This window comes from Raphanus sativus, unplaced genomic scaffold (assembly GCF_000801105.2).
Source record: "Raphanus sativus cultivar WK10039 unplaced genomic scaffold, ASM80110v3 Scaffold0515, whole genome shotgun sequence".
Classification (NCBI taxonomy): domain Eukaryota; kingdom Viridiplantae; phylum Streptophyta; class Magnoliopsida; order Brassicales; family Brassicaceae; genus Raphanus; species Raphanus sativus.
Window position 1 is genome coordinate 1 of NW_026615833.1, and position 24,785 is coordinate 24,785.

A 24,785-nucleotide genomic window follows, 5' to 3' on the forward strand; every position below is an offset into this window, starting at 1 on the left:
GATCTGCACCTTCCTGAGGTCGTCTTCAACCCATGAACTCAACGCCGTCTTCAGCAAGCTCGTGTGCGTCGTGTTCGCTGACCGCAGCGCGAACGGGGGACCAAAGATCTCGTTCGTCAATGGCGTTTGGATCGATCAAACGCTACAAATTGATTCATCGTTCTAGGATCTCTTTGAGAACTTCTTTAAAGCTGTCTTTGATCGCGTAGACTTTCGATCAAAGGTAAACTCTGTTTCTTGATTTAAGTCAGTTTCTATGTTCTGTCTTCATACACTTTCTGACATAACTTTGACACAACAGGCCGAACCAGTGCGTAGAGAGCTGAATAAATGGGCTGAAGATCATACCAATGGTCTCATCAAAGATCTTCTTCCCGATGGATCCATTACAGACCAAACCACCTATGTTTATGGAAACGCATTGTACTTCAAAGGAGCATGGGAAGTTCCATTCGACAAGTCTTACACAAAAGACAAAGAGTTTCACCTTCTCAGTGGGACCTCAGTGTCCGTGCCATTCATGAGAAGCTACAAGGACCAATACATAAAGGCTTATGATGGTTTCAAGGTCCTCAGGATACCTTATCGACAGGGCTGTGATGGGGATGAGACAAATTTCAGCTTTCCTTATCGAGGAGTTGATGCTACCAATCACAACTTCCCTTATCGACAAGGCTTTGTTGGTGATTGTACCAGTCGCAGCTTCCCTTTTGGACAACGTGGTTATAGTACCAATGTCAGCTTCTCAATGTACTTTTATCTCCCGGACAAGAATGATGGATTGGATGATCTTGTCAAGGCAATGGCACCTGATTCTGGTTTCTTGGATTGTCATGTTCCAAGTCGCAAAGTTGCTGTTAATGAATTCAAAATCCCCAAGTTTAAGATTGTTGATGAAGTAGACAGCAAAGACTTGGGCTTACGTTCAACTTTGTTGTACCATAAAGCATGCGTGGAGATTGATGAAGAAGGAGCTGAAGCTGCTGCTGTCACTTTTGTAGGTGGTGTTGGATGTGCAATGTTTTTGGAGCCTCCTAAGAAGATGGATTTTGTGGCAGATCATCCATTTTTGTTCTTAATTAGAGAAGACAAAACTGGAACAGTCTTGTTTATTGGTCAGATCTTTGATCCTTCCGACAAATCTGCTTAGGCTTTCGGTTTGGTTATTTGGCAAAAAGTGGAATTTGCTTTGGTTACAAGTTATGACCGGATAAGTTGAGTTAGGTTTAAGCTTTTATATTCAACTAGTATTTTCTCTCGTGCTTCGCACGGCCGTTGTTTTATGTATATATATGAAATATAATATATATGTTTAATTTAAAATGAAAATAAATTTTATTTTGAGAGTAAACAAAAATAACAACACCACATAAACACAAAAATAAATCATCAGATTGGTCTTTTTGTTCCCTAAACTATTACTATCACATGAAGTAAAACATATTCCAACATATGGATAACTGATTTAGTCCATTTTCAATTGACCTATTTTGTTTACGTAATATTTTTAATCATGCAGTAAGTAGTTTTTACCAATATCTAAATAGCAAAAGAAAATAACACTACAAGAAAGTAGGCGGATACTGACGGACGAATTCGTCAGAATATCGTCGGAATAGACACATTTTGACGAATATCTGACGAAACTGTCCGTCGGTATCATTTCGTCGGAATTTCGAACTTCGTCGGAATTTCGTCAGCCACACCGACGAATTTCTGACGAATGCCGAGAAACTATATTCTGACGAACTTCTGACCACATTTCGATAACAGCTCCGACAACAGAGTGGTCATCAGAAAATTGAAAATACTGACGAACTAGGTCCCTCGGAAAATACTAACGAACAAAGTCGTCGGAAAATACCGACGAACAAAGTCGTCGGAAAATACCGACGAACCTTGTCCTCGGTAAATACCGACGACTTTGTTCGTCAGTATTTTCCGACGACTTTGTTCGTCAGTATTACCGAGGGACAGGTTCGTCGGTATTTTCCGAGGGACATGGTTCGTCGGTATATTCCGAGGACCGCAGTTCGTCAGTATTTTCCGAGGGACATGGTTCGTCAGTATTTCCAATTTTTAATATAGAATTATATTTTGCATTTTTAAATATTTTTATTATAGAATAAAATTTTGCAATTTTATAAATTTAATTAAAATAAATCTGAAATTAAAAACTAATAATATTATAGAATTTAAATTCATACAAACCGAAATATTAAAAAAAACATTCAGAAAGTTTTAAAATTCAGAAAAAAACTAAGAACTCGAAGCAAATAAACGGTTTAGCTTCTCCATTATCTCGGCGTTGGTCTTCTTTTGGGATGCCAACTCAGCAAGGATAGTGGCATTCTCAGCAAGGATAGTGGCATTCTCAGCTTGGATAGTGGCGTTCTGCTCCTCCAATGCCACAATCCGTTCACCTTTGTCATGTAGCTCATCGAGAATCATGGGATCGGCATACGGAGCCTGCGAAGAAGATGCCGGATACGAAGAAGCACGGCGGGCCAATCCAACTAAAAAGCCTCCTTTCCTTTTAGGAACAGCCTACAAAATATTTTAAGTTAGTAAACTACATTATAAAATGAATATATTGATAAAAAGAAATTACCTTTTCAACCATCTCAGTGATTTGCAATCGGGACAAGTTGGTTGAAGCTCCCACTGAATCGCCGTCATCAGAGAGAGGCTGAGATTGAGATGCTATTTCAGTTTCCACCAAATCAACGACATCTTTGATCAAGAGGTCCTGAATTTGACCCGTCTTCTTGTTAGTGTGAGCCACCTTAATGAGTTGGAGTCAATCAACGGGATTACCGTCATTTGCTTCGATCTAAAAAACAACCATTATTAGCCAAGGAATATATAAAATATTTATATAAATAAACATAAAGATAAATAATAAAAAAAACTTACAAGTTCATCTTCCTTAGTAGACATAGAGCAAGCCCCGAGGTTGTGCACATACATACCTTTCCCGCCACGATCGCTCTTCCGGTTCTTAGAGTTCCTAGAAGACGTCTCTGCAGTTTCGTCCTTCTGCCAATGAGCTACCAACTGCTCGAACACCCTCCCGTTGATGTTCCGTGGCCTCTTGTTCTTCTGCCAAACTTTCTTCCACGCATTCACCTGCTTTGTATAAGAGTCCATGGCCTTAGCTTTGAATCTAATACGGACTGTTTCCGTGTGATCGGGGTGCCAGTTGAACTCTTGCTACAAAACACACATAATTTTAATAAGTAGATATATTAAAAAAATGTAAGTAATTTTAAAAAATGAAGAGTTATTACCGCAAATTGACGAAACCACAACTCTTGGTCTTCTTGAGGGATCTCACTCCACTTCGTATATCCAATTTGGAGCATGGAATACATCATCTGGTTGATGCTCCTGCTAATGCCATTACTCGACTTGGTGAACCTTTAAAAAAATACAAGTTAGCAAGTTAATTAATGGAAAAAAACATAATGCAACAAATAAAAAAAATACTAACCAAGTGCTATGTCCTCGTCGTGGGGTGGGATGGAGAACCGGGAGATGCTCTCGACCCGGTTGTTGAACCAATAGTTCAACTGGCATGACCCCCGGATTCTGTTGAGCAGGAGCGGGAGGTGGAGCGGGAATATATGCGGGAAACGAGTTTTGTTCGTGAGACGATCCCGATGCACGGGAAGAGCTCACCGAACTACGTCGACGGGCTGCGGGGCGGGGTGATTCTTCGGACCTAAAAAAATTAATACATCAAATTAATTAAAATGATTTTTACATAAAAAATGATTTATATATATATATATAAATATAAAAAATTATAATTTTTTTATAAATATTGAAAAGGGTTGTTAAATATTTTTAAAAATCGAAAAACGTTTTTAAAAATCAAAAATCATTTTTAAAACTCAAAAAACGTTTTTAAAAATCAAAAAACGTTTCTAAAAATCAACCAAAAAATAAAACGTTTTAAATAATACATAGTTTAAACTGTAAACTTGAAAAAACGTTTTTAAATATCAAAAAACGTTTTTAAAAATCAAAAATCATTTTTAAAAATCAAAAAACGTTTTTAAAAATAAAAAAAACGTTTCTAAAAATCAAAAAAAAAAAAACGTTTTAAATAATACATAGTTTAAACTGTAAAATTGAAAAAACGTTTTTAAATATCAAAAAACGTTTTAAAAAATAGTAAAACGTTTTGAATTTAACAAAAACACAAAATAATTCCAGAAAAAAATTAAAACAACAATCCTAACTTATATATCCTAAACAATCCATTCAATCCTAAAACATTCAATCAAACAAGAACAAATCGGAGATCTAACATCCAAAACCCTAAAAAATTGAAATAAACAAAGGTTAGGATGATTCTTACATGATTTCGGGTTTGGGGGAAGAGATATGAGCGTGGGTAGAGGAATCGCCGGGGATGGGAGCTCGAAAACCACCGGAATCGCCTTGAAAGAGAGAGAAACGGCGGAGAGGATAGAGAGAGAGGCGGAAATAACGAAGAAGGAAGAAGAAGGGTTAATTATATTTGATGATTCCGACGGACACGGGTTCGTCAGTATTCCGTCGGAATCATTAAATATAAACCAATTGAGGTGCGCGAAAATTTTCACGCGGTTTAGTTTTCCCGGGTGAATAAAATTTCCGACGGACACGGGTTCGTCAGTGTTTTCCGACGGAATACTGACAAACTTTACCGAGGGAATTCCGACGACATAGTGTTTAGGGGTTGATTACAAGTTTCTAAATGCAAAATCCTAATCTTTGATAATATATATAGTATTTGCATAAATATTTAACAATAAAAATGTTTTTATAACACAATTTTACACAATAACATTTTTTGTAGTAAGATTAGATGAATATGATTGTATAAGTATATGAGTGTTAAGATGAGATGTTATAAAAACATTGATATGCATAAACACTTATTTTATGAGTTGTTATATTTGAATGGTTGCGATCTAATACTATACTAAACACTTATTATGTGTTATTTTTGTTGTTTTGGCATCTAAATTTATAGATTTATATGTTTGAAATTGTTTTCAAACACAAGTCCTCGGCATTCCGTCAGTATATTCCGACGACATACCGACGAACTGGTCGAGTTCGTCGGTATGTCGTCGGAATATACTGACGAATTAACGAGGAAGTATACAAACATCAATGAAACCCTATGTCGTCGGAATTCCGTCGCAATATACCGACGGATTACCGACGAACTAGCCTGGTTCATCGGTAATCCGTCGGTATATGCCGACGGAATTCCGACGGACCGAGGAAAAAAAAAAAAAAAAAAAAAACCTAATCCGAATCTTCTGAATCTTCATCAAACTCCCCAACCTCAGCTTCTGGCTCCGAATGTACAACAGCATCAAGTCCAAACTCAGTAAAATTCTCAACGAATTCAACATCTGCCAAATCTTGAACTGCCTGGGCGTTGCTGGTAGACTCTGGTTGCAATGGTTCATCATCATCAGAACTTCCATTCAATCGTCCTCTTGGGTTGATTTGCGTTACTGTGACCCATGGATCGTCTCTGTACGTCACCCGAGGGTAACTGATGTAGCACACCTATACATATCAATTTTACAAGTATTAGTAGAGTATATAACATTAATTAATGATATTGGTAAAAAATTATGAATAAATTGACATACCTGATCAGCTTGCGAACCAAGAATGAAGGGATCATAATATTGAAGTTTCCGCCGCGAATGAACCGATATAACACCAAACGCATCAATCTTCACTCCTCTATCTAGGGTGGTGTCATACCAATCACAATAGAATACTACACAACGCAATCCAACCATTCCAGGAAATTGGATTTCTAATATTTCTTTTATGTTGCCGTAGTAGACATCGTCACCGGAAGAAGATGAAACACCAGCATCATATGTTGTCTTAGAATGACCTTTCTTTGTGAATGCATATCCTCGCGTACAGAATTTTGGATATGATTTGACCACATAGTTTGGTCCCTGCACAAATTCGCGTATCCAATCATCGAACACAAAACCTCTGGCCAAACCATCATTCACCTATAAATTAAAAACATATATGAGTGAAAAGTTAATTTGTTTATATTAAAATTAAACTACTCATTTGCATAGGGTAATATGATATATATAACTCACATAACTACGAAGCCACGCAGCAAATCCATTATCTCTAAGTTGTTGAAGCTCATGTTCTGTTGCATGGCTGTGAGTCATACGCAACTCCGCCATATATACACTATATACAAAAATATTATATCAATTTATTGAATATTAAAAAAACAATGTAAATGAATAAATATTTTTACCTCTCATATTGTAGAACATCTTCACAGTTGGTGAGCAAATATGTTTGCAAATGAGCGTGCTCAGTGTCCGTAAGTCTCCGCTTCGTGAATGTTCCACTAAGTCGTCCTATTTCCTTGAACATGCTTGGGACAGTAACATGATATGTTGCTCTCTCTCCTCTGTCATTGTGCCGAGAAGGTCTTCGGTGTTTTGTATGCACTTCTGGTGGAAAATAATTTTCAGCAAAAATTGCAGTTTCTTCATTGATCACCTGTGCCACTATAGATCCTTCCACCCGGCTTAAATTTTTGACCATCTTCTTCAGATGATGCATATAACGCTCAAAAATATACATCCATCTGTACTGCACAGGACCACCAAGTTCCAATTCTCTTGCGAGATGAATAACAAGATGTTCCATAACATCAAAGAATGATGGAGGAAATATCTTCTCGAGGTTGCACATGCTGACTGGAGCGTTTGTCTTCAAATTATTAATACCCTCTTCAGTCACTACTCTGCTGCATAAATCGCGGAAGAAAACACTTATCCCTACATAGATAAAAGACATAGATTTCATAAGTATTAGTTTATATAAGCATAACTGTTAAATATAAAAATAAATTAAACTGTAAAAATAAAAGATACCTGCAATTGCTTCATGAACATTACGTGGCAATAATGCTGAAAAAGCAAACGGAAGGAGGCGCTGCATAATTACATGACAATCATGACTCTTCAAGCCAGTAAACTTTCCTTCGCTTCTATCAACGCAGTTCCCCAAATTTGATGCATATCCGTCAGGAAATTTCACTTTATCTGTAATCCAATCAAAGAACTCTTCTTTTCTAGCACCATCCAGACGATAAATGGGAAAAGGGGCCGTACCATTCTCATCCACATGAAGTTCAGGACGATCACAGATATCGACTAAATCCAACCTTGACTTCAAGTTATCCTTCGTTTTACCTTGGATGTTAAGGACTGTGTTCATCAGATTGTCGAAGAAGTTCTTCTCAATATGCATGACATCTAAATTATGCCGCAATAGATGACTTTCCCAATATGGCAGATCCCAGAAAATACTCTTTTTGTGCCAGTTATGTAGCTCTCCAACCGCACTGACTCGAATGTTTTCATGTCCACCTACATCTGGCGTCCTTTCTGCATCAAAATACCTAAACTGCTTCAACAAATCTTCCCCACTAACTTCCACAGGTGGACCATCAAACACCTGCTTGTTCTTCGTAAATGCATTCCTACTCCTGCGGTATGGATGATCAGGTGGTAGAAATCGCCTGTGACAGTCAAACCAACACGTTTTCCTTCCGTTCTTTAGTTGGAAAGCAGCTGTGTCATCTTGACAATATGGACATGATAGTCTCCCATGTGTTGTCCATCCAGATAACATACCATATGCTGGAAAGTCACTTATTGTCCACATAAGTACTGCCCGCATATGAAAGTTTTCTTTGCACGAAACATCGTATGTCTCAAAACCATGCGCCCATAGTTGTTGCAACTCATATATCAGTGGTTGAAGAAACACATCTAGTGATCTTTTAGGATGCTCTGGCCCGGGGACGAGAATTGAGAGGAACAAAAACTCTCGTCGCATGCACAAGCTCGGCGGTAGGTTGTACGGTGTCACAATAACTGGCCAAAGAGAATACTGTCTTCCATGCTTTCCAAATGGGCTGAAACCATCAGTAGATAATCCAAGATAAACATTTCTTCTCTCTTCTGCAAATTCTGGATATGTTGACTGGAAATGTTTCCAAGCCTTCGCATCTGAAGGATGTCTAATCTCACCATTTGTGGAATGCTCTGCATGCCATCTCATTGCTTTTGCTGTGCGCTCACACTGATACAACCTCTTCAATCTTTCCGTCAAAGGCAAATACCACATTCTTTTGAACGGGATCGGAACTCTTCCCCTCGTCTCCTGGAAACGAGGTTTCCCACAAAATTTGCATTCATTCCGTGTCTCATCCGCTCTCCAGTAGATCATGCAGTTGTCAATACATACATCTATCACTTCGTACGGTAGTTGAAGACCGGCAACCAGTTTCTGAACTTCGTAGTATGAACCCGGTGCAACATTATCCTCAGGTAGAATGCCTTTGACAAAATCAGTAATCGCATCCATACATTCTTCAGCCAAATTATAGTCTGTCTTAATACCCATTAATCTAGTTGCAGATGATAAGGCTGAATGACCATCTCTACAATTTTGATACAAAGGTTGTTTTCCTGCATCTAACATGTCAAAAAATCTCCTAGATTCGGGATTTGGTTCTTCCCCTCTATAATGATCATGTACCATCTGCTCAGTACCTACACCATAATCTATATCCGTTCTAGATTCTTCTAACCTAATATCCGGCTGAAATTCACTAATAGGCTGAGGTTCGCTAGTACTACCATATTCATAACCAGTTTCTCCATGAAGATACCAAACTTTGTAATTACGTGAAAACCCTTTCATATACAAATGAGTCCAAACATTAAATTCTTCTATAACTTTATTATTATTGCAACTAGAGCAGGGACATCTTAACATACCATTTTTTGCATCTGGTTGTTGTTGAACAAGCCTCATGAATTCTTTAATCCCTTGAACGTATTCTTCCGTAAGCAATTTGGTGTTGGGATCCAAATGAGGTTTATCCATCCATGAACGATAATAACCTCCTGAAGACATGATTTTTACGGAATTGTTATGATCAAAGAGAATGAAGAGAGAATGAGGAGTGAAGAGTTGAAATGAGGAGGGGTTGAATTTATAGGAAATTGGTTACGGCTTTCCGACGAATTTCTGACGGAATTCCGACGGACATAAAGCAGTGCGTCGGAATTCCGTCGGTATTTACAAATTTTAAACGGCTATAAAACGGTCATATGGATTTGTCGGCAACGGTCACATAGTCCATCAGAAATTCGTCGGTATTTTCTGACGGAATACCGACGACCACAACGGTTATATTTGTTGATCAGAATATCGTCGGATAGTCGTCGGTATATACCGACGAACAAGGGTTCGTCAGAATTCCGTCGGTATATACCGACGGAATACTGACGACCCCAACGGATATAATTGTTGATCGGAATATCGTCGGATAGTCGTCGGTATATACCGACGAACCCTGTTTCGTCGGAATTCCGTCAGTATATACTGACGGAATTCCGACGACCTCTTATTTTTTACTTCCGTCAGAAATTGGTCGGAAAATCGTCAAATTTGTCCGACGACATTCTGGTCCGTCGGAACCTCCGTCGGAATTCAGCGTGTTTTCTTGTAGTGTAAGAGTTATAAGAAAATTAGAAGAAAAAAAATATGACAATAAAATGTTGGAAATGCTTTAATTGACCTTTGCTCAAAAAAAATCATCATGACGTTGACAATTTTAAACAATGGTTGTACGGTTGTACCTTGTAACTTTGATATAAGGTCTAACCGGTAGAATCACATGAACACAAACAACAAAAATAAGAAGAACGGATAAAAAAGAAATTGTAGGAATGATGAAGAATGGTGATTCTATCAAATTTAATGAGGAATATTTTTTTTCTAATTCACTCTGGAATGAAAGAATTGTAAAAGAAAAACTTCTTATGGTAAAATTTCTTAGGACTGTTAAAAATTGTAGTGTTTCTCTTTATTTAATTGATCACCGGTTAGTTAACCCATTGTATTATATTCACATGACAAGATATAAAAAAAATTGATACGTAAAGTAGGTTTTGGCATTTTAATTTGGACTCGAAAATCCAAACCGAAACCGTCCTGAAATTATCAGACTCAAAACAGAACCAAAATTTTACAAGTGTTTTATGGGTCCAAATTTTTTTACCAAAAAAAACCGATCTGAATAGATCCAGACCAAAAAAGAACTGATCCGATAAGAATCGATTTATACACGACTTAATCAAATTTTTGTAATGTCCATCTTGGTCTACTCAACTCTTGGTATCAAGATAAGAACCGTCCAATCCACGGGCCTAATATATGATCATATGACAATACTTGTCAAATTTTGTAATGTCCATCTTGGTTTACTCAACTCTTGGTATCAAGATTTTAACATTATACAAAATTGATTAATATATGGGCTATAAAGGCCCATCTAATTAAGGCCCAAGTAAATGATTGAGACACGATTTCGTTATATGCCTTCAATCGCTTTCGAACGGAGCAAGAGAAAAAAGGGTGCTTCAGTTTCTTCTCGAATCTCTGGGCACAGAAATTAGGGTTGCTGAGCGTTTTCGTTCCGAGTGGAAGATATGGTAAGCGCTTCACTAACCCTCTTCTCATCATTGTTTCTAGTTGTTTTATCAATTATCCTCAAAATCACGAGTCTTCCTTTGATATAGATATAGTTTTTCTTTATTGATTTGGTTTATATTGTCGATTGTTCAATTTCAGTTTTAGGGTGTCCGAGATGTTACATATTGGTTTTGTTCTCTCATTTCTATATGTCGTTCTTACATGAGTGTGTGAACACAAACTTTGATCTGTTTTTTTGAAGGCAACTCTTGAAGACTCTTTCCTCGCAGACCTCGACGAGTTATCTGACAATGAAGCAGAACTGGTGAGGCTTTTCTTGCCTTTGATTTCTTATGTCTTGGATTACTACTTTAGTCGTAATATTTAATTAGAGGAGCGCTTATCTAAATTCAGGAGGAGTCTGATGGTGATGATGCAAAAAAGGATGATGAAGATATCGACATGGACATGGCTGACTTAGAAACCCTTAACTACGATGATCTCGATTCCGTTTCTAAGCTCCAGAAATCTCAGAGATATCTTGACATTATGCAGGTTAGTTAGTTATATGTGACATGTCCTATGGTTTCAAAGATTTAATTGTTAACTTCTTTGAAACTTCTTTGGCTATTGTTATATGTATGATTTTTTATTTCTCATTTTGCATTTCAGAAAGTGAAAGAGGCTCTTGGAAAGGAATCTGATGGAGCGGAGAAAGGAACTGTACTAGAAGATGATCCTGAATACAAGCTAATCGTGGATTGCAACCAGCTCTCAGTCGACATTGAGAACGAGATTGCCATAGTCCACAACTTCATCCGTGACAAGTACAGACTCAAGTTTCAAGAGCTTGAGTCTCTGGTGAACCACCCTATCGATTACGCCCGCGTTGTCAAAAAAATAGGCAACGAGACGGATTTAACACTCGTCAATCTTGAAGGCCTTCTTCCCTCTGCTATCATCATGGTTGTGTCAGTCACTGCCTTGACCACTAAAGGGAGCCCACTCCCAGAGGATGTCCTGGAGAAGACTCTAGAGGCTTGCGACCGAGCTTTGGATCTTGATTCCGCAAGGAAGAAGGTTCTTGACTTTGTTGAAAGCAAGATGGGGTCTATCGCACCGAATCTCTCCGCCATTGTTGGGAGTGCCGTTGCAGCCAAGCTGATGGGAACCGCTGGAGGTTTGTCAGCGCTTGCTAAAATGCCTGCCTGTAACGTTCAAGTTCTTGGACACAAGAGGAAGAACCTTGCCGGGTTCTCTAGTGCAACGTCGCAGTCACGTGTTGGTTATCTGGAGCAGACGGAGATTTTCCAAAGCACGCCTCCGGCGCTTAAGAGTCGCGCCGGCAGGATCTTGGCTGCAAAGTCTACTCTGGCAGCGAGAGTTGATGCTACTAGAGGAGACCCATCTGGAACAAATGGAAAAGCTTTGAGGGAAGAGATCCGTAAGAAGATTGAGAAGTGGCAAGAACCTCCTCCGGCAAGGCAGCCTAAGCCACTTCCCGTTCCTGACTCCGAGCCTAAAAAAAGAAGAGGTGGTCGCCGTCTAAGGAAAATGAAAGAAAGGTAACAGATGGAAAATTATAATTTTGTTAATTTGCTGCATGCTTTACCTTTCTTTTAAAATCAGGTATGCAGTGACAGACATGAGGAAGCTTGCCAACAGGATGGCGTTTGGTACACCCGAAGAGAGCTCTCTTGGTAAAATAATTTGTACAACAAACTTGTTAATTGACCAACTTTTTGTTAGAGGGCTGTATGTAATGCTTGCTGTTCATGATGATAGGTGATGGATTAGGTGAAGGATATGGAATGCTTGGCCAGGCTGGGAGCAACAGGCTGCGTATATCCAGTGTTCCCAGCAAGCTGAAGATTAATCCTACCATCGCCAAAAAGTAAAGTGTACCTCTCTATTTCTCCTGTTTTTTCAACTCTTGTTTTTGTTTTGTTTTGTATTTTTATTGATCTTCAGTACCATTTCCTGTTCTTCAGTGTATCTCATTGTGATTATGTTTATCAATGGCTTTTTTCAGGCTGAAAGAAAGAAACTATGCAAGTGGTGCCACTACCTCTGGATTGACTTCGAGTCTGGCTTTTACTCCTGTGCAGGTACACAACCATTTCATTCAATTATCTTCATAAGTTACTCAGCTGTATTTTTTTTTTTTTTTATACAAATTGTATTGACTTTAGAAAATCCAATTTGAATCTTATTGTGCAGGGAATAGAGCTGTGTAATCCTCAACAGGCTTTAGGATTAGGCAGTGGGACTCAAAGCACTTACTTTTCAGAGTCAGGGACCTTCTCTAAGCTCAAGAAATAAACTTGTGAGAGCAAACATTTCAAAGTGTTGAAAGAAGATGAGGATGTGAGTGAGACACAGTGGTGTTTAAGTGCTTTCTATTTCTCTTCTATGTTATAAGTTTTCTCTACCCAATCACTTTTGTGGCCTCTTTACGATAATTTAAGATTCTGAGTATAAGTATAGGTTTGCTTTGGAGTTTAGTTTCACGGTTGTGAGATAATCTATCTGGTGAGAATGTACTGGTTTGCTATGTTTTTGGTATCCAATGATACTTTCAAAATTATATATTATTGTTTTATGAAAATGATAGTTCCCTATCATAATAAAATATAAAGACGGGTCCTTGGAATTTTATATAAAAATTTGGCACCGTCCATTGTTTCTTGAAAACTATCTGACCAAAGAAATATTATAAGAAGACAACTCCATTGCAGTCCAAATCAATAATCCTAAAATTATCTTTCTTCGAAGCAACTTCCATAACCAACATACAAACAATTAATCAGAAAGGCACTTTCTTTTCTCTCTCTGAATTACTAGGTAAATATTATTATTTTTTGATAAAAGGCACATATTTATTATTACTCACACGCATCATCGTTTTTTTATATAATCTGGCTATCTAGCGGGGCTAAATCCAACGATTATTTTTTGGGAGTTTGACCACCAGCGCCAACCAAACCTGGTTGCTCACAAAAAATAATTAGATATCTCCGTCACATGACCACATGGATGGATAAACATGAGTTATGGATGAAACCTAAGTTAGCGTGAATTCGAATCAAAATCCTTTAAAAACATTTGGGATGTCATACGCCATTCGACCATAGTGAACTTCGCTACCTTCAGTTGACCTAATTTAGTATGTTTCTCTAGGAATATTTCCTAATATATTGTTATCGTTTAAAGATAAAAAAATATTTATAGATAAGCCCAATTCATTTCATCTTTATTTTATTTCTTTTTTCTTCAATATTTAAGGGAAAAAATACTTATTTATTTTATATTTACAGTAATGCTTTTATACAAAAATATATTAAACTAAATTTCATCTCTATTATGAAAATCTATTTTAGAGAAGAAGTAATAAAATAAATGGAGATAGCCTAACAACTTTTAAATATCTATACAAAGAAAGTTAAAATTATTATATAGTATATTTGACTTAGATGCACAACATTTTATAATTGTACAATTCTCACATGTTTTATTGAATATAATCAGTCGAATTTAAATTCGTATAATGAATGACTAATATATATATTCCTTCGTGCACATTACTATAATCACACATTTACTTCAATATGTAATTATCACATTACATTTATTTTAAGTTTTCCATTTTTATTTATAAATTTATTAGCTCGTTCTTATTTAATTTCTTCTTTATAAAATGATTTTGTAAATCATGATAAATAATATTATATTTTTATAAAATATAAATGATTTATAAAGCATGTATGTACTTTATAAGACATTAATACATATTATAAAATTTATATACATGTATAATTATTTATATAATAATATAAAATAGTTACAGCGATTTCAATTAAAAAAATCATTCATGATTATTTATAAATAAAGAATATTCTATCAGAAATAATTACTCTTTTTACATTTTCTCAATTAGTTACCATAAATCATTAATTGTAATATTATTTAGATGATTTGGTAAGTTATATTAGTTGGTTATAGACCTTTTGGGGTCAAATTTTAGTTATTGAATTACCTTTTATTTTTAGATCTAATTAAAATAAATAAAATTGAGAATCATCAACCAATCTAATTATAATAATTTATCAATAATCAACATGTAAGAAAAGTTGCTTAAATGATTTATCTTTTATTATATAAGAGGATTATAATAATAAAAGAGGTTATTGCACATCGTTTAAAATGATATATCTGAAATAGTGTATGAAATAACCACATTTTAAAAAAATCCATATTTTCCTGTTAAATTTAGTCTTCCACAATTTTAAGAAATTTCAATTTACTTACTTTGATTTTCAAAGACGGAAAAAAACAAATCAAAATGGGTGTATTTTATAAAATTTTAATAGTAAAATAAATTATTTGTTAACCAACTCACCACATGTTAGTACTATAAATAAATGAAATTCTTCTTTTTATATAAAAAATTATCTAAATAAATATAAAATAACAATTCATTACTAATATGAAATAAGAAAAGTTGATAAAAAATATGAAATAAGAAGTATGTGATTTCACAATTCGAACGAGATGCCATATAAAATGACTCAACAAAGAAAATACATAACATCATAATTTTTTTTTCTGTAAGCAACTTAAATAAACTCATATAGATTCTGCAAACCAAAGTGGTAGCTACGCATTCATATGAACAACAAACAAGATTGCTTTCTTGCACTGGTTGCAAGACTGTCCGTCCTTGAATTTTGTGTCCTTAGTATATGAATGAACTTTGAACTGTTGAAACTTCTCTTCAAGATCTTTATGTCTTCCAAATAGCTTGCAAATGCTGGTCATTCTTCTGATTCCGAAACCATCTTCACCAATTTAGAACAATCCACTGCAAAAGTAACAATAAACTATCATAGATTCCTCATACATTCCACTGCCCAAATGAAAGCCTCGATTTCCGAGTGGAGTGGCGACTGACTCGCTTTTGTATTCTTCGCTCCCATTAAACCATCAAAATTTTCCAGTGTGCTATTCCACTTTTGTTTTGAATAGATTTCCTGATTTTTAGTAAAGATTTTGTATTCCTAAAATTTTTGCATAATGTTGTTGGTTTCCAGTAGGCCTCGGATTTTGAAATGAACCAAATAGAACCAAAATTCCGGTTAGTTCGGTTAGTTTGTCCAGAAGTTTGGTTAGAATTTGCTAGGTTTTCTAAAAAAACATCAGTTTCAGTATGATTCGGTTCGACAATCGATTACTTCGGTTTTATTCTTAAGAAAAAATTATAACTATACAAAAAAAAAGAATAACCAAAACCAGGTTTTCATCGTGGAGAAAACCACACTGAACATAACGCTCAAGACACTGCACAAGAGACCGAAGCACCAACAGAGCATCAACATGAAATTAGCTACATCAATAGACGATGAACAACTCTCATATTTTATCCTAAAAGAACAACAATGCAGACAATCTTGCGGATAAGGCACAGAACAACCAAGCACAAGACACAGATTATCAGAAAGATTACTCTCAAAATTATCAACATATTTGTATAAGTAAAATTAATATAAAATTTACTATTTCATTTTGGCCAACTATTTACTATAGTAAGTGAAATCATTTTAATTTGGCTACATATTTTAATTCTAGATTTATGCACATTTCAGATACAACACTATGCATTTAAATATAAAATTCTTTATATGCAGTACTGACAGAAGGTTTGCAAGCCTAGTCCCTTTTCTTTATCGAGGGCAACTTATACTTATAATGAGACCGGCTATCCTGAGTTAAGTGCTTACTTTTCTCATAGATTTGAAAACTTTTATGTCTATGAATCAATATAAATGTATAGTCTAATACATATTTGAACGTTTGTAATATATTTCTTCCGTTTCAAATTATATGATATTTCAGATAGTCTATATTTTTTAAAAATATAAAATATTTTGAGATTTTAAAATTAATTTATAACTTAATTAGAAACTGTATAACCAATTAAAAATTACGGTATATGGTATAAGAATGTGTTTTTTGAAAACAAATCATGCTGATAATTTATGTATAATAATATGTTGAAACACATTTATCTAACTAAAAATAGAGGAAATAAACATATTTATAGTTAAGAAAAGAAAAAATAATAATGTTAGATAGAAGTAATATAGCAATTAATATGTATGGCATAGGGTGTATTTTTCTATTTAGTTGTTATGTTATTTGGTCAAATAAAAATTTCCTTGAATTTTTTTTTCCCAACATCCTAGAAGTCTCCTTCAGCTCATATCATTGGATCAATCAATCAATTGAAATACGTGTTTACTCGTAGCTAAACATATATGAAAAACAAAAACTAAATAAATAATTGAACTTGGAAAATTATCAGAACGGTCATACAAAATTTGTCGGCTACTTTCATCCATGCACTCAGGACAAACAGGTCCCACGTACACATCATCGCCACTGCATATCACGTGGCAGATTTACAGACCCCAAAAACTTGTTAACGAATCAAACCTCTTCACGTGTCAGAGATATGTAGTTGAAAAATGAAAACCCACACGGTTTGACAAAAAAAAAACCCACACGAATTGTATATATCCTCCAGGACACAAACATTCAGAACTTCAACACACTCGAAAATATCATCCTCATCCATCTCACACTATGATCCCAACACAAAGCGGGTCAGACCGTCAGATTCTAACTTTTACGGCCGTACATCCCTGCGAATCAATCTCCATAACCACTCTCATTGACTCACTGATAAAACTTGCCGGCGAGATTCTCAGCTTCAAATCAAAGCATTTCTCCACCAACAAAGGAAGCGTTAAAAAAACTCTCCGACATGTCCATAGTCTTTTGATCATCTTCCAAGAAATACGGGCCGGCGCCGGGTCAATATCCGCGGGTCGTTCCTTTCTTCGTTCAGCAATCCTAAGCCTCTCAGAGCTCCACGTCGTCTTCCAGAAACTCAAGTTTTTATTACAAGACTGTACACGAGAAGGAGGTAAGCTTTACATGTTGATAAACTCCGACCAAATCTCAGCTCATTTCCGGGTCTTGACCCGATCCATATCCACGTGCCTCGACACACTCCCAGTAGGATCCATTGACTTGCCGGAAGAAGTGAACGAGCTAATCTACCTAGTACTCCGTCAGACCCGTAAATACGAAGCAAGACCCGACCGGGATGACAAACGGGCCCTAGACTCGGTCTATTGGTTCTTCAATCTGTTCGAGAACAGGATTAACCCGAACCGGGATGAAGTAACCCGAGTTCTTGATCACATCGGTGTCCGCAAATGGAGTGATTGCGTGAAAGAGAGTGCTTTTATACAAGAAGAGTTTACAATAGAGAAGAACGAAATCGAACTTCTTAGCAGCTTAGCGGGATTCATATGCTACTGCAGATGCGTGGTACTTCAAGGAGTCGATGAAGACGACGAGGAAGATAAGAAAGAAGAAGACAACGAGGACTTGATAATTAGTGGACTAAACGTTGATGATCTACGTTGTCCAATTTCTCTAGAGATTATGAATGATCCAGTAGTTTTGGAAACAGGTCACACGTATGATAGGCGCTCTATCGCGAAGTGGTTCTCCGCTGGTAACATCACCGTGCCCTAAGACCGGGAAGAATCTAGTGAGTACTGTTTTGGTTGATAACGTCTCCGTCAAGAAAGTGATACAGAGTTACTTCAAGCAAGAGATTGATAATAAGAGTAAGAATAAGAAGAAGAAGCAAACGAGTGTTCCTGAGAGTTTAGCGGCGGAAGAAGCTGGGAAACTCATTACCAACTTTCTCGCCGGAGAATTGATCCACGGCGGGGCGGGAGAGATGGTGAAGGCGTTAGTGGAGATTCGAATCCTCACCAAGACGAGTGGTTTCAACAGGTCTCGTTTGGTGGAAGCTGGCGTTGTGGAATCGCTGATGAACCTTCTTCGTTCCGGAGATCCGACGGTTCAAGAGAACGCCATGGCTGCGATTTTGAATCTGTCGAAAGATATCGCCGGGAAGGTTCGAATCGGCGGTTACGGCGGCGGATTGGAGTTGATCGTGGAGGTTTTAAACGAAGGAGCGAGGAGAGAGAGCAGACAACACGCAGCAGCTTCGATCTTCTATCTATCTTCCTTAGGAGATTACAGCAGATTGATCGGAGAGGTCACGGGTTCGATTCCCGGATTGTTGAGAATCGTTGAAGGTTGTGATTACGGAGATTCCGCGAAACGCAACGCGTTGATCGCGATTAGGAGTTTGTTGAATCAACATCCGGATAATCACTGGCGTGTCCTCGCCGCTGGATCCGTTTCCGTTCTTTTGGATCTCGTGAGATCCGGCGAGATCGGTGATGGAGTCAAGGCGGATTCGATTGCTGTTCTCGCGAAAATTGCGGAGTATCCCGACGGGATGATCTCTGTGCTCCGTCGCGGAGGGTTGAAGCTCGCGGTGAAGGTTCTGGGTTCGTCGGAGGCTTCGTCGGTGACGAAGCAGAACTGCGTCGTTTTGCTTTTGAATTTGTGTGTTAACGGAGGAATTGACGTCGTTGGAGCACTCGCTAAGGATCCGTCAGTCATGGGGTCGCTTTACACGGCGTTAAGTAACGGCGAGTGTGGAGGTGGGAGAAAGGCGAGTGCGCTTATCAAAATGATTCATGAGTTCCAGGAGAGGAGAACCGAACCGGGTTTAGAAAGAGAACGGTTTACACGTCTGGTGATTTGATGCTGATACACACGCTATATAATACGGCAACTCTTTTGAGCTTTTTTATCAGAGGGTTTATACATACCAACACTAACTTCATTTTTATGTGTTTAAGATATACTTCTATTGTTATTACTGTGTAAATTTTTACATATATCTGTAAATCTTAGCTCTGTGGCTTTTTAGTAACCAAAGAGCTAATGATACTGTGTGCAAAACTATTGTGTACTGTAGTTATACAACTGCCTTTCCAGAAATAAATGAAGAACATAACATTTAGTAATTTTAGCAACATCATAGATACCAATATCTACATCTAAAATGCTTTCCAGTTAGACCAATCCATATATCTACACTTAATGAATAAAAAGCATTTCAAATAGAAATGATCCAAGTTTATGTGCTCAGTGAATAATATTGGAAATGCAGCAAACATCAAAGAAACCAATTTTATAAAACGAAAGTAAAGAGAATAAATAAGCGCAATTATTGTCAACTAGAATGTGTATATCATTTTCAATATCTTCTTCTACATTAATTAAATCTTGTAAACATGATGATTCCTCTTTAAATCCAAAGACAATAAGACCAAAAAAGAAAAAAGAAAAGTCTTCAAACAAAACAAAAAAAAAAAGGGTTTCAAGGCTTTGGATTTTACCGGGGCACACCAGCTTCGACACGCTTGATCTCGAAGATGAGCATTCTCCACATCTTGAGTACAAACATCTCAGCTTCTTCATCTAGTATCGATTGTAACAGCTCAAGCATTTGAGAGGCTTTCACGTGCTGTTGAGTGTTTGACACAATGAAATCTACCAGTGTGGCTTCCTCTTCTCCAAGAAACTCCATGATTTTCTTTGAGATCCATGGCCTCATTCTTTCGTGCAATTGGTGCTTTCAATGTTAAAAAGAACGAACAAAACATGTGAGCACCAAAACAAACTCGCAGGCAAAGGCAAACATGACATTATTTACCTAGAAAAAGTGGAATGAGATTTACCTCGTCATACATAGCCCAGTTTATCTCGTAAGAAAACAACTCTTCCTTTGTCTTTGGGATTGTATCTATCAATTGTTTGGCATCCATCAGCTTCTTGGTATCAGGGGTCTTTGCTTTTCCAGACTCTTTGGTTGAACCACCATGCCCGTCGCCTCGGTCCCTGGCTCTGTCTCTGTCCTTTTCCCGTTCCCTTTCCCGGTGGCTTGGCTTATCATGGGAACGTTTGCTGCTCCTATGCTTCTGGGCTTCTGTTGTCTCTTCCTTGGGATTACTACTCGAAATTCGTTTTGCAAATTCAGCAGCTAAAGCCAAATGAGGTGGTGGTGTATTCCCTGAGCCACCGTGGGCGACGGCTTCCTGTTCCTCGGCTGAGTAATCTATAGGAACCAAAGGTTTCATCTTCTTATCCTTATGTGCTTCTTCTTCATCCTCCTCATAGAAAACTGAAGGTACAGATGTCCGTTTCCCGGATCCAACAAGCCCGAATCCCAATTTCTTGGAAGGAGCATGTGCCTCAGATCCACTGTTATTATCAACAGCCATAGACATTTCATTACCAGAACCATTTTGTTCAACACCTGCAATTGGGAAAGTTTGACACATTAGAAAGAGACACAGAGAAGGAGACAGGAAATAAACTCCTTACCTGATGCATGCTGGTCACTGAAAGATTCACCTGCAGTTTGGAGAGTTGTCTTAGTATCGTTTTCAATGGTTGATGCCTGAATCGGCTCACTTCCAATAGCTGCATGTCCAGATAGGAGCCTTAAAGCATCTAACTGTTGTTGCTGCAACTTTTGCTCCTCAGCAATCCTCTTCGCCTCAGCAGCCTCTTCCTCTTCTTTCAATCTATCAGCTAAGTCATCCTCCTTCTCTCTTTGCCGCCGTCTTCTTCTCTCTTCTGCACCTCTATGCCATCTTCTTCTCGAATCATCATCATCTTCATCCTCCTCTTCCTCGTAGCGGATTTCCTTTTTCCTCTTACGCTCCCTTTCTTTCTCCTTCTCCTTCTCGTACTGCCGTTCCTTCTCCTTTTCTCTTTCTTTGCGTTCCCATTGTCGAAGACGAGTCTGGTAAGCACGCTCCGCATCCTCAAGTTTCCTCCTGTGCTCTCTCTCTTTCCTTAATCGTTCCCGTTCTGCCTCCCTCTCATGCCTATCCATTTCTTGCTCCTTTTCACCTCTGTCTCTGCTTCTACGGTCATTTCTCTTACTCCAGTCAGGTGAACTTGTGTCAAGCCTACTGTGTTCTCCAGGCGTCTCAACATCATTTGCAGCGGAATCTACATGAACGAGACGTTTTGTCAGACAAATGACATAAGTAAAACAGAAAATAGCATTTAAAAGGACTAGTGCAAGCCAAAAAAAAAAAAAAACAGACCACTCCGAGCTATGTCAGTGTTGGAGTCTCCATCCTTAGATTTGAAAGCAAACTCTATGCCTGAACCATCAACAGGTGGTGGTGGGGGTGGTGGAGGCAGAGGGTTGGACTTTGACCTTTCTTCAATAGCATTGTCAATCTTCTCCTTAGCCTCTTTGTCAGCTTCTCTTTCTTCATCAGTTAGAACTGCAGAGTTAGCAATATCAATGTTTTCTTTACTCTTTGGTTCTCCATCCTTTCCCGTCTCCCCAACGGTGGGCGCAGCAGATATTACAGCTTTTTCTCGCTCACTCTCAGGACCTTCACCTTGGTTATCCTTGGCTTTCTCAATTTTCTTCTCAACATATTTTAGCAAATACTCCTTTGTTGCTTGATTAACATTCACCTAGCAACCATTTAAAATAAAAGATGAGAAACACGTTAAGAGATAGCTTATGTAGAGATATTGGTGACAAGCAGAACTGCCTCAGCTTGGATAAACAAAAACATAATTAAAAGTTGAGAAGAGAGATCCATGATTACCAAAAGCTCTTGTCCATCTATAGTTAGTTTGGTAAGAAGGCGTATTGCACGAAGACTCCCTTCAGCTGATTCAAATTCATAGAATCCAAAACCTTTAGGTTTCTTGGTGGTGGGATCCTCCGCACGTAAACAGCTTTTGACATGTCCACAAAACTGCAAAACAATGGCAAAGTTCAATTCTTAGAAAATATTTTAAAAAGGAAGCTAAACACAGACAGCCTTACAAGTTTGAGAAAGGGGAAACAGCAGATAGAAAGAAGAAAGCAAACCTCGAGAATAGACATCATAAAGTCATTTTCCACGGTTGCGATCTTGCCTATGTAAATAGTCGTCTGCGGTTTCTCTACTGGTGGTACGAAAGGAGCAAGAACTGGTCTAATCATAGGAGGCATAACGGGACGGAGACCAGGCATTCCTGGGATAAGTGGACGTTGTACAAGTGGCACAGGACCGACTGTACCAGGAGGGCGCATAATGAAACCCGGACGAACCATTGTTGGATACGGAGAAGGATACCGGAGAACCCCTGCATCAACAAAAGAAAACAAGTCTCTCGAAATTCATCAGTAAATGTTCTACATGTTAACAGAACAAAGGCATTATTAGCATAAACCAAGAGTGACATAAAACGGAACTGAAAAATGCAATCTGTATAGTTACCACAAACAAGAGCAAATTAGATATGGACACCAGAGGCAGTACAAATACCACCAGGATGAACATTAGAAACCTGAAGGAGACATTAAGAAGATAGCACCAGTATCGCAGTCATTATTAACCACATTAAGTAGCTGTACCTCACAGGGAAACTTGAAAGAGAAAGGAATGTATAACCAATCTCACAAACGTTGGATTTGAGATCAGATAATATCAGAACGCCCATCATCACATGCCCACATGGAACTTATAAAAAAAACTAGTATATCCCATCATAATAACTTTTAACTCAACCATTAGCAGGTTGGAAAAGAAAGAAGAATATGTGGAAGCCTTAAAAGAAATAGCAATACCTCAAAAACCCAAGACCAAGGAGAAATCAGTCGCTACAAGTGCTTTGTTTCCAGCAGTTGGCTAACCCATCAAGTTCAAAGCTCTTAAAATAACTAGAGTAAATCTCAATTTAACATAAAAATTGCAATATTTTTTCAAGATGATTTAAGGTCAGGGGGTTTGGTTAAAAGAGTGTTGTTATGGCTAAACAAAAGGAAGGAGGATATTGCGCATACCAAACAGAAGGGAGTCGAAGAAGTGAGAGAGAGAGTCCCTAGTCAATATTTGAAGCCTCTGCAACGTTTCTCAATCAAAGACGCTGTATGAGAAAACACCCAGGTGGTCATCGGTGTCCCTGATCTAATCTTTTCTCCCCTAACAAAATTCAATCTTTCTATCCTAAACCCTTTTTTAATCTCATCTAAGCATGTATATTTCCAAATTCAAATCACATACACACAAAAAGCAAAGAAAAATCTAAAGGAAAAGAAAAAGAGAGAGAGGAGGAAAGAGGAACCCACCGGGAGGAGGAACAGCGGGATAACCATTAGGCATAGGCGTGAAAGGTCTCAAGCCATTGGGAGGCGGCGGCTGGGTTTGATAAGGCATGGATCCTGGTGGGTTTTGATAGTTTGGAACCTGTGTGAACTGCATACCGGGTCGGAATTGTGGCGGCGGCGGGAGATTGGGGACAAGCGAGCCAGGAATCTGAGGCGGAGCATAAGGTTGTTGAAACATCTGTGGTTTGGTTGGGTCGAGTGGCTGTGGATGTTGAGGCGGTGGGGTTAGTGAAGGATTTGGATTGGGATTGGGATTTGGATTTGGAATCGGAGTAGATGGGTCTGGTTTGTGTGAATTGGGATCTACCATTGCCGGAGAAGAAGAATCGTCGGCCATGGGGGAAGTCTTTAGTTGGGTAAGGGACTTCACCGTATCTCTGGACTTTTGCCCTAAAAATCGATTTCTCCAATCTTCTTAACTCTTCTTGTCAACGTTGCAACTTGTCTGGGCAGTAAAAAAGAAAGCCTTGTTACACGTGTTTTTATACTCTAGTAGGTTACTTGTTTCTTTTCCCTTTTATTTTTGACAACTGCAGGCTAGTTCTTTATAAAATTTTGTTAATTTTTATCAGGAGGAATTTTACCCAAGTATTAGATTTTGACATGCCCTTCAAATGGCAGATATATTTTTTATTTTACATTATTTAAAAATTTAATTTTAAATTTTCATTTTTTTAATAATATTTGTATTTTTCTAATTATATTTTGTATAATAATTTTTTGATGATTAGTAAAATGTTTTAATAATTGTATTAAAATTATTGGACCAAAACTATATCAATAGGTATTGTTGTTGTTTTAATAAAAAAGGTCATGTTGTATTGAATCTTAAATTTGAAGTGATTTGATTTTTAATGAGTTTGTAGATGATTGAATGAGAAATAGAGAATTTGGTGTGATTTTTGTTAAAACATTACGTCGTTTAAAACATTGGGATTTAGATTTTTATAACTAAAGAACTCTTTTCAAACACTCTGAAACACTTAAAATACTCTAAAATCTTCAACTTATATTTTTTTCAATAACACTGGATTTTAAACTGTTTTATGAAATGTCAAATTCAATAACATTGAATTTTAAAGTATTTTTTAAA

At 37.5% G+C, this 24,785-nt stretch overlaps 5 protein-coding genes and 1 pseudogene across 9 annotated transcripts; 3 read left to right on the plus strand and 3 right to left on the minus strand.

Moving 5' to 3' along the window:
• The first annotated feature begins 13 nt into the window (after positions 1 to 13).
• LOC108807787 (serpin-Z1-like) lies at positions 14 to 1,150 on the plus strand (annotated as a pseudogene).
• A 1,699-nt stretch (positions 1,151 to 2,849) lies between these two features.
• LOC130502342 (uncharacterized) lies at positions 2,850 to 3,710 on the minus strand. The gene is made up of 3 exons (XM_056997125.1): positions 3,494 to 3,710; positions 3,291 to 3,420; positions 2,850 to 3,213 (listed from the first exon to the last, which is right to left on the minus strand). The coding sequence occupies exons 1-3, from the start codon at positions 3,577 to 3,579 to the stop codon at positions 2,875 to 2,877; spliced, it is 555 nt and encodes a 184-aa protein (XP_056853105.1). The 5' UTR covers positions 3,580 to 3,710; the 3' UTR covers positions 2,850 to 2,874.
• Positions 3,711 to 5,269: 1,559 nt separating this feature from the next.
• Positions 5,270 to 9,293, minus strand: LOC130502343 (uncharacterized). The gene is made up of 5 exons (XM_056997126.1): positions 6,942 to 9,293; positions 6,314 to 6,845; positions 6,144 to 6,243; positions 5,664 to 6,047; positions 5,270 to 5,577 (listed from the first exon to the last, which is right to left on the minus strand). Exons 1-5 carry the CDS (start codon positions 8,995 to 8,997, stop codon positions 5,308 to 5,310), a joined length of 3,342 nt encoding a protein of 1,113 aa, XP_056853106.1. The 5' UTR covers positions 8,998 to 9,293; the 3' UTR covers positions 5,270 to 5,307.
• Positions 9,294 to 10,445: 1,152 nt separating this feature from the next.
• On the plus strand, positions 10,446 to 13,168 carry LOC130502345 (U4/U6 small nuclear ribonucleoprotein Prp31 homolog). Its single transcript, XM_056997132.1, has 8 exons — positions 10,446 to 10,580; positions 10,823 to 10,885; positions 10,975 to 11,115; positions 11,233 to 12,125; positions 12,190 to 12,260; positions 12,346 to 12,454; positions 12,593 to 12,668; positions 12,781 to 13,168. The coding sequence occupies exons 1-8, from the start codon at positions 10,578 to 10,580 to the stop codon at positions 12,880 to 12,882; spliced, it is 1,458 nt and encodes a 485-aa protein (XP_056853112.1). The 5' UTR covers positions 10,446 to 10,577; the 3' UTR covers positions 12,883 to 13,168.
• Positions 13,169 to 17,147: 3,979 nt separating this feature from the next.
• On the plus strand, positions 17,148 to 19,523 carry LOC130502344 (U-box domain-containing protein 19-like). Its single transcript, XM_056997131.1, is given in 2 exon segments — positions 17,148 to 18,156; positions 18,158 to 19,523. Coding segments are annotated over 2 exon segments (2,055 nt in total). The 5' UTR covers positions 17,148 to 17,202; the 3' UTR covers positions 19,259 to 19,523.
• A 203-nt stretch (positions 19,524 to 19,726) lies between these two features.
• Positions 19,727 to 24,138, minus strand: LOC108811685 (RNA-binding motif protein 25). Of its 5 annotated transcripts, none has more exons than XM_056997129.1 (8): positions 23,654 to 23,794; positions 23,369 to 23,451; positions 22,412 to 23,213; positions 22,143 to 22,295; positions 21,621 to 22,005; positions 20,887 to 21,522; positions 20,241 to 20,818; positions 19,727 to 20,134 (listed from the first exon to the last, which is right to left on the minus strand). In XM_056997129.1, the coding sequence occupies exons 3-8, from the start codon at positions 22,634 to 22,636 to the stop codon at positions 19,895 to 19,897; spliced, it is 2,217 nt and encodes a 738-aa protein (XP_056853109.1). In that variant the 5' UTR covers positions 22,637 to 23,213; positions 23,369 to 23,451; positions 23,654 to 23,794; the 3' UTR covers positions 19,727 to 19,894. The 5 variants fall into 5 exon arrangements, with proteins under 5 accessions (XP_056853109.1, XP_056853110.1, XP_018439275.1 ...); XM_056997130.1 differs by having other exon boundaries at positions 22,412 to 22,668; positions 22,803 to 23,451; XM_018583773.2 differs by lacking the exon at positions 23,369 to 23,451 and having other exon boundaries at positions 22,412 to 22,668; positions 23,654 to 24,138.
• Positions 24,139 to 24,785: the final 647 nt, after the last annotated feature.

What these genes read in the sequence shown, in the direction of transcription:
- LOC130502342 (XM_056997125.1), bottom strand. Translation starts at nt 3,579, where the DNA reads ATGCCAGTTGAACTATTGGTTCAACAACCGGGTCGAGAGCATCTCCCG. An exon ending in CGACGAGGACATAGCACTTG is followed by an intron (nt 3,421 to 3,493) that starts GTTAGTATTTTT and finishes ATTTTTTTAAAG; the next exon opens with GTTCACCAAGTCGAGTAATG. An exon ending in TGTGGTTTCGTCAATTTGCG is followed by an intron (nt 3,214 to 3,290) that starts GTAATAACTCTT and finishes TGTGTTTTGTAG; the next exon opens with CAAGAGTTCAACTGGCACCC.
- LOC130502343 (XM_056997126.1), bottom strand. Translation starts at nt 8,997, where the DNA reads ATGTCTTCAGGAGGTTATTATCGTTCATGGATGGATAAACCTCATTTG. An exon ending in GATGTTCTACAATATGAGAG is followed by an intron (nt 6,244 to 6,313) that starts GTAAAAATATTT and finishes TTTTGTATATAG; the next exon opens with TGTATATATGGCGGAGTTGC. An exon ending in TTGGTTCGCAAGCTGATCAG is followed by an intron (nt 5,578 to 5,663) that starts GTATGTCAATTT and finishes TGATATGTATAG; the next exon opens with GTGTGCTACATCAGTTACCC.
- LOC130502345 (XM_056997132.1), top strand. An exon ending in GATATCTTGACATTATGCAG is followed by an intron (nt 11,116 to 11,232) that starts GTTAGTTAGTTA and finishes TTTGCATTTCAG; the next exon opens with AAAGTGAAAGAGGCTCTTGG. An exon ending in ACCCGAAGAGAGCTCTCTTG is followed by an intron (nt 12,261 to 12,345) that starts GTAAAATAATTT and finishes TCATGATGATAG; the next exon opens with GTGATGGATTAGGTGAAGGA.
- LOC108811685 (XM_018583773.2), bottom strand. Translation starts at nt 24,029, where the DNA reads ATGGCCGACGATTCTTCTTCTCCGGCAATGGTAGATCCCAATTCACAC. An exon ending in TAGATGGACAAGAGCTTTTG is followed by an intron (nt 22,006 to 22,142) that starts GTAATCATGGAT and finishes AATGGTTGCTAG; the next exon opens with GTGAATGTTAATCAAGCAAC. An exon ending in ACTGGGCTATGTATGACGAG is followed by an intron (nt 20,135 to 20,240) that starts GTAAATCTCATT and finishes TAACATTGAAAG; the next exon opens with CACCAATTGCACGAAAGAAT.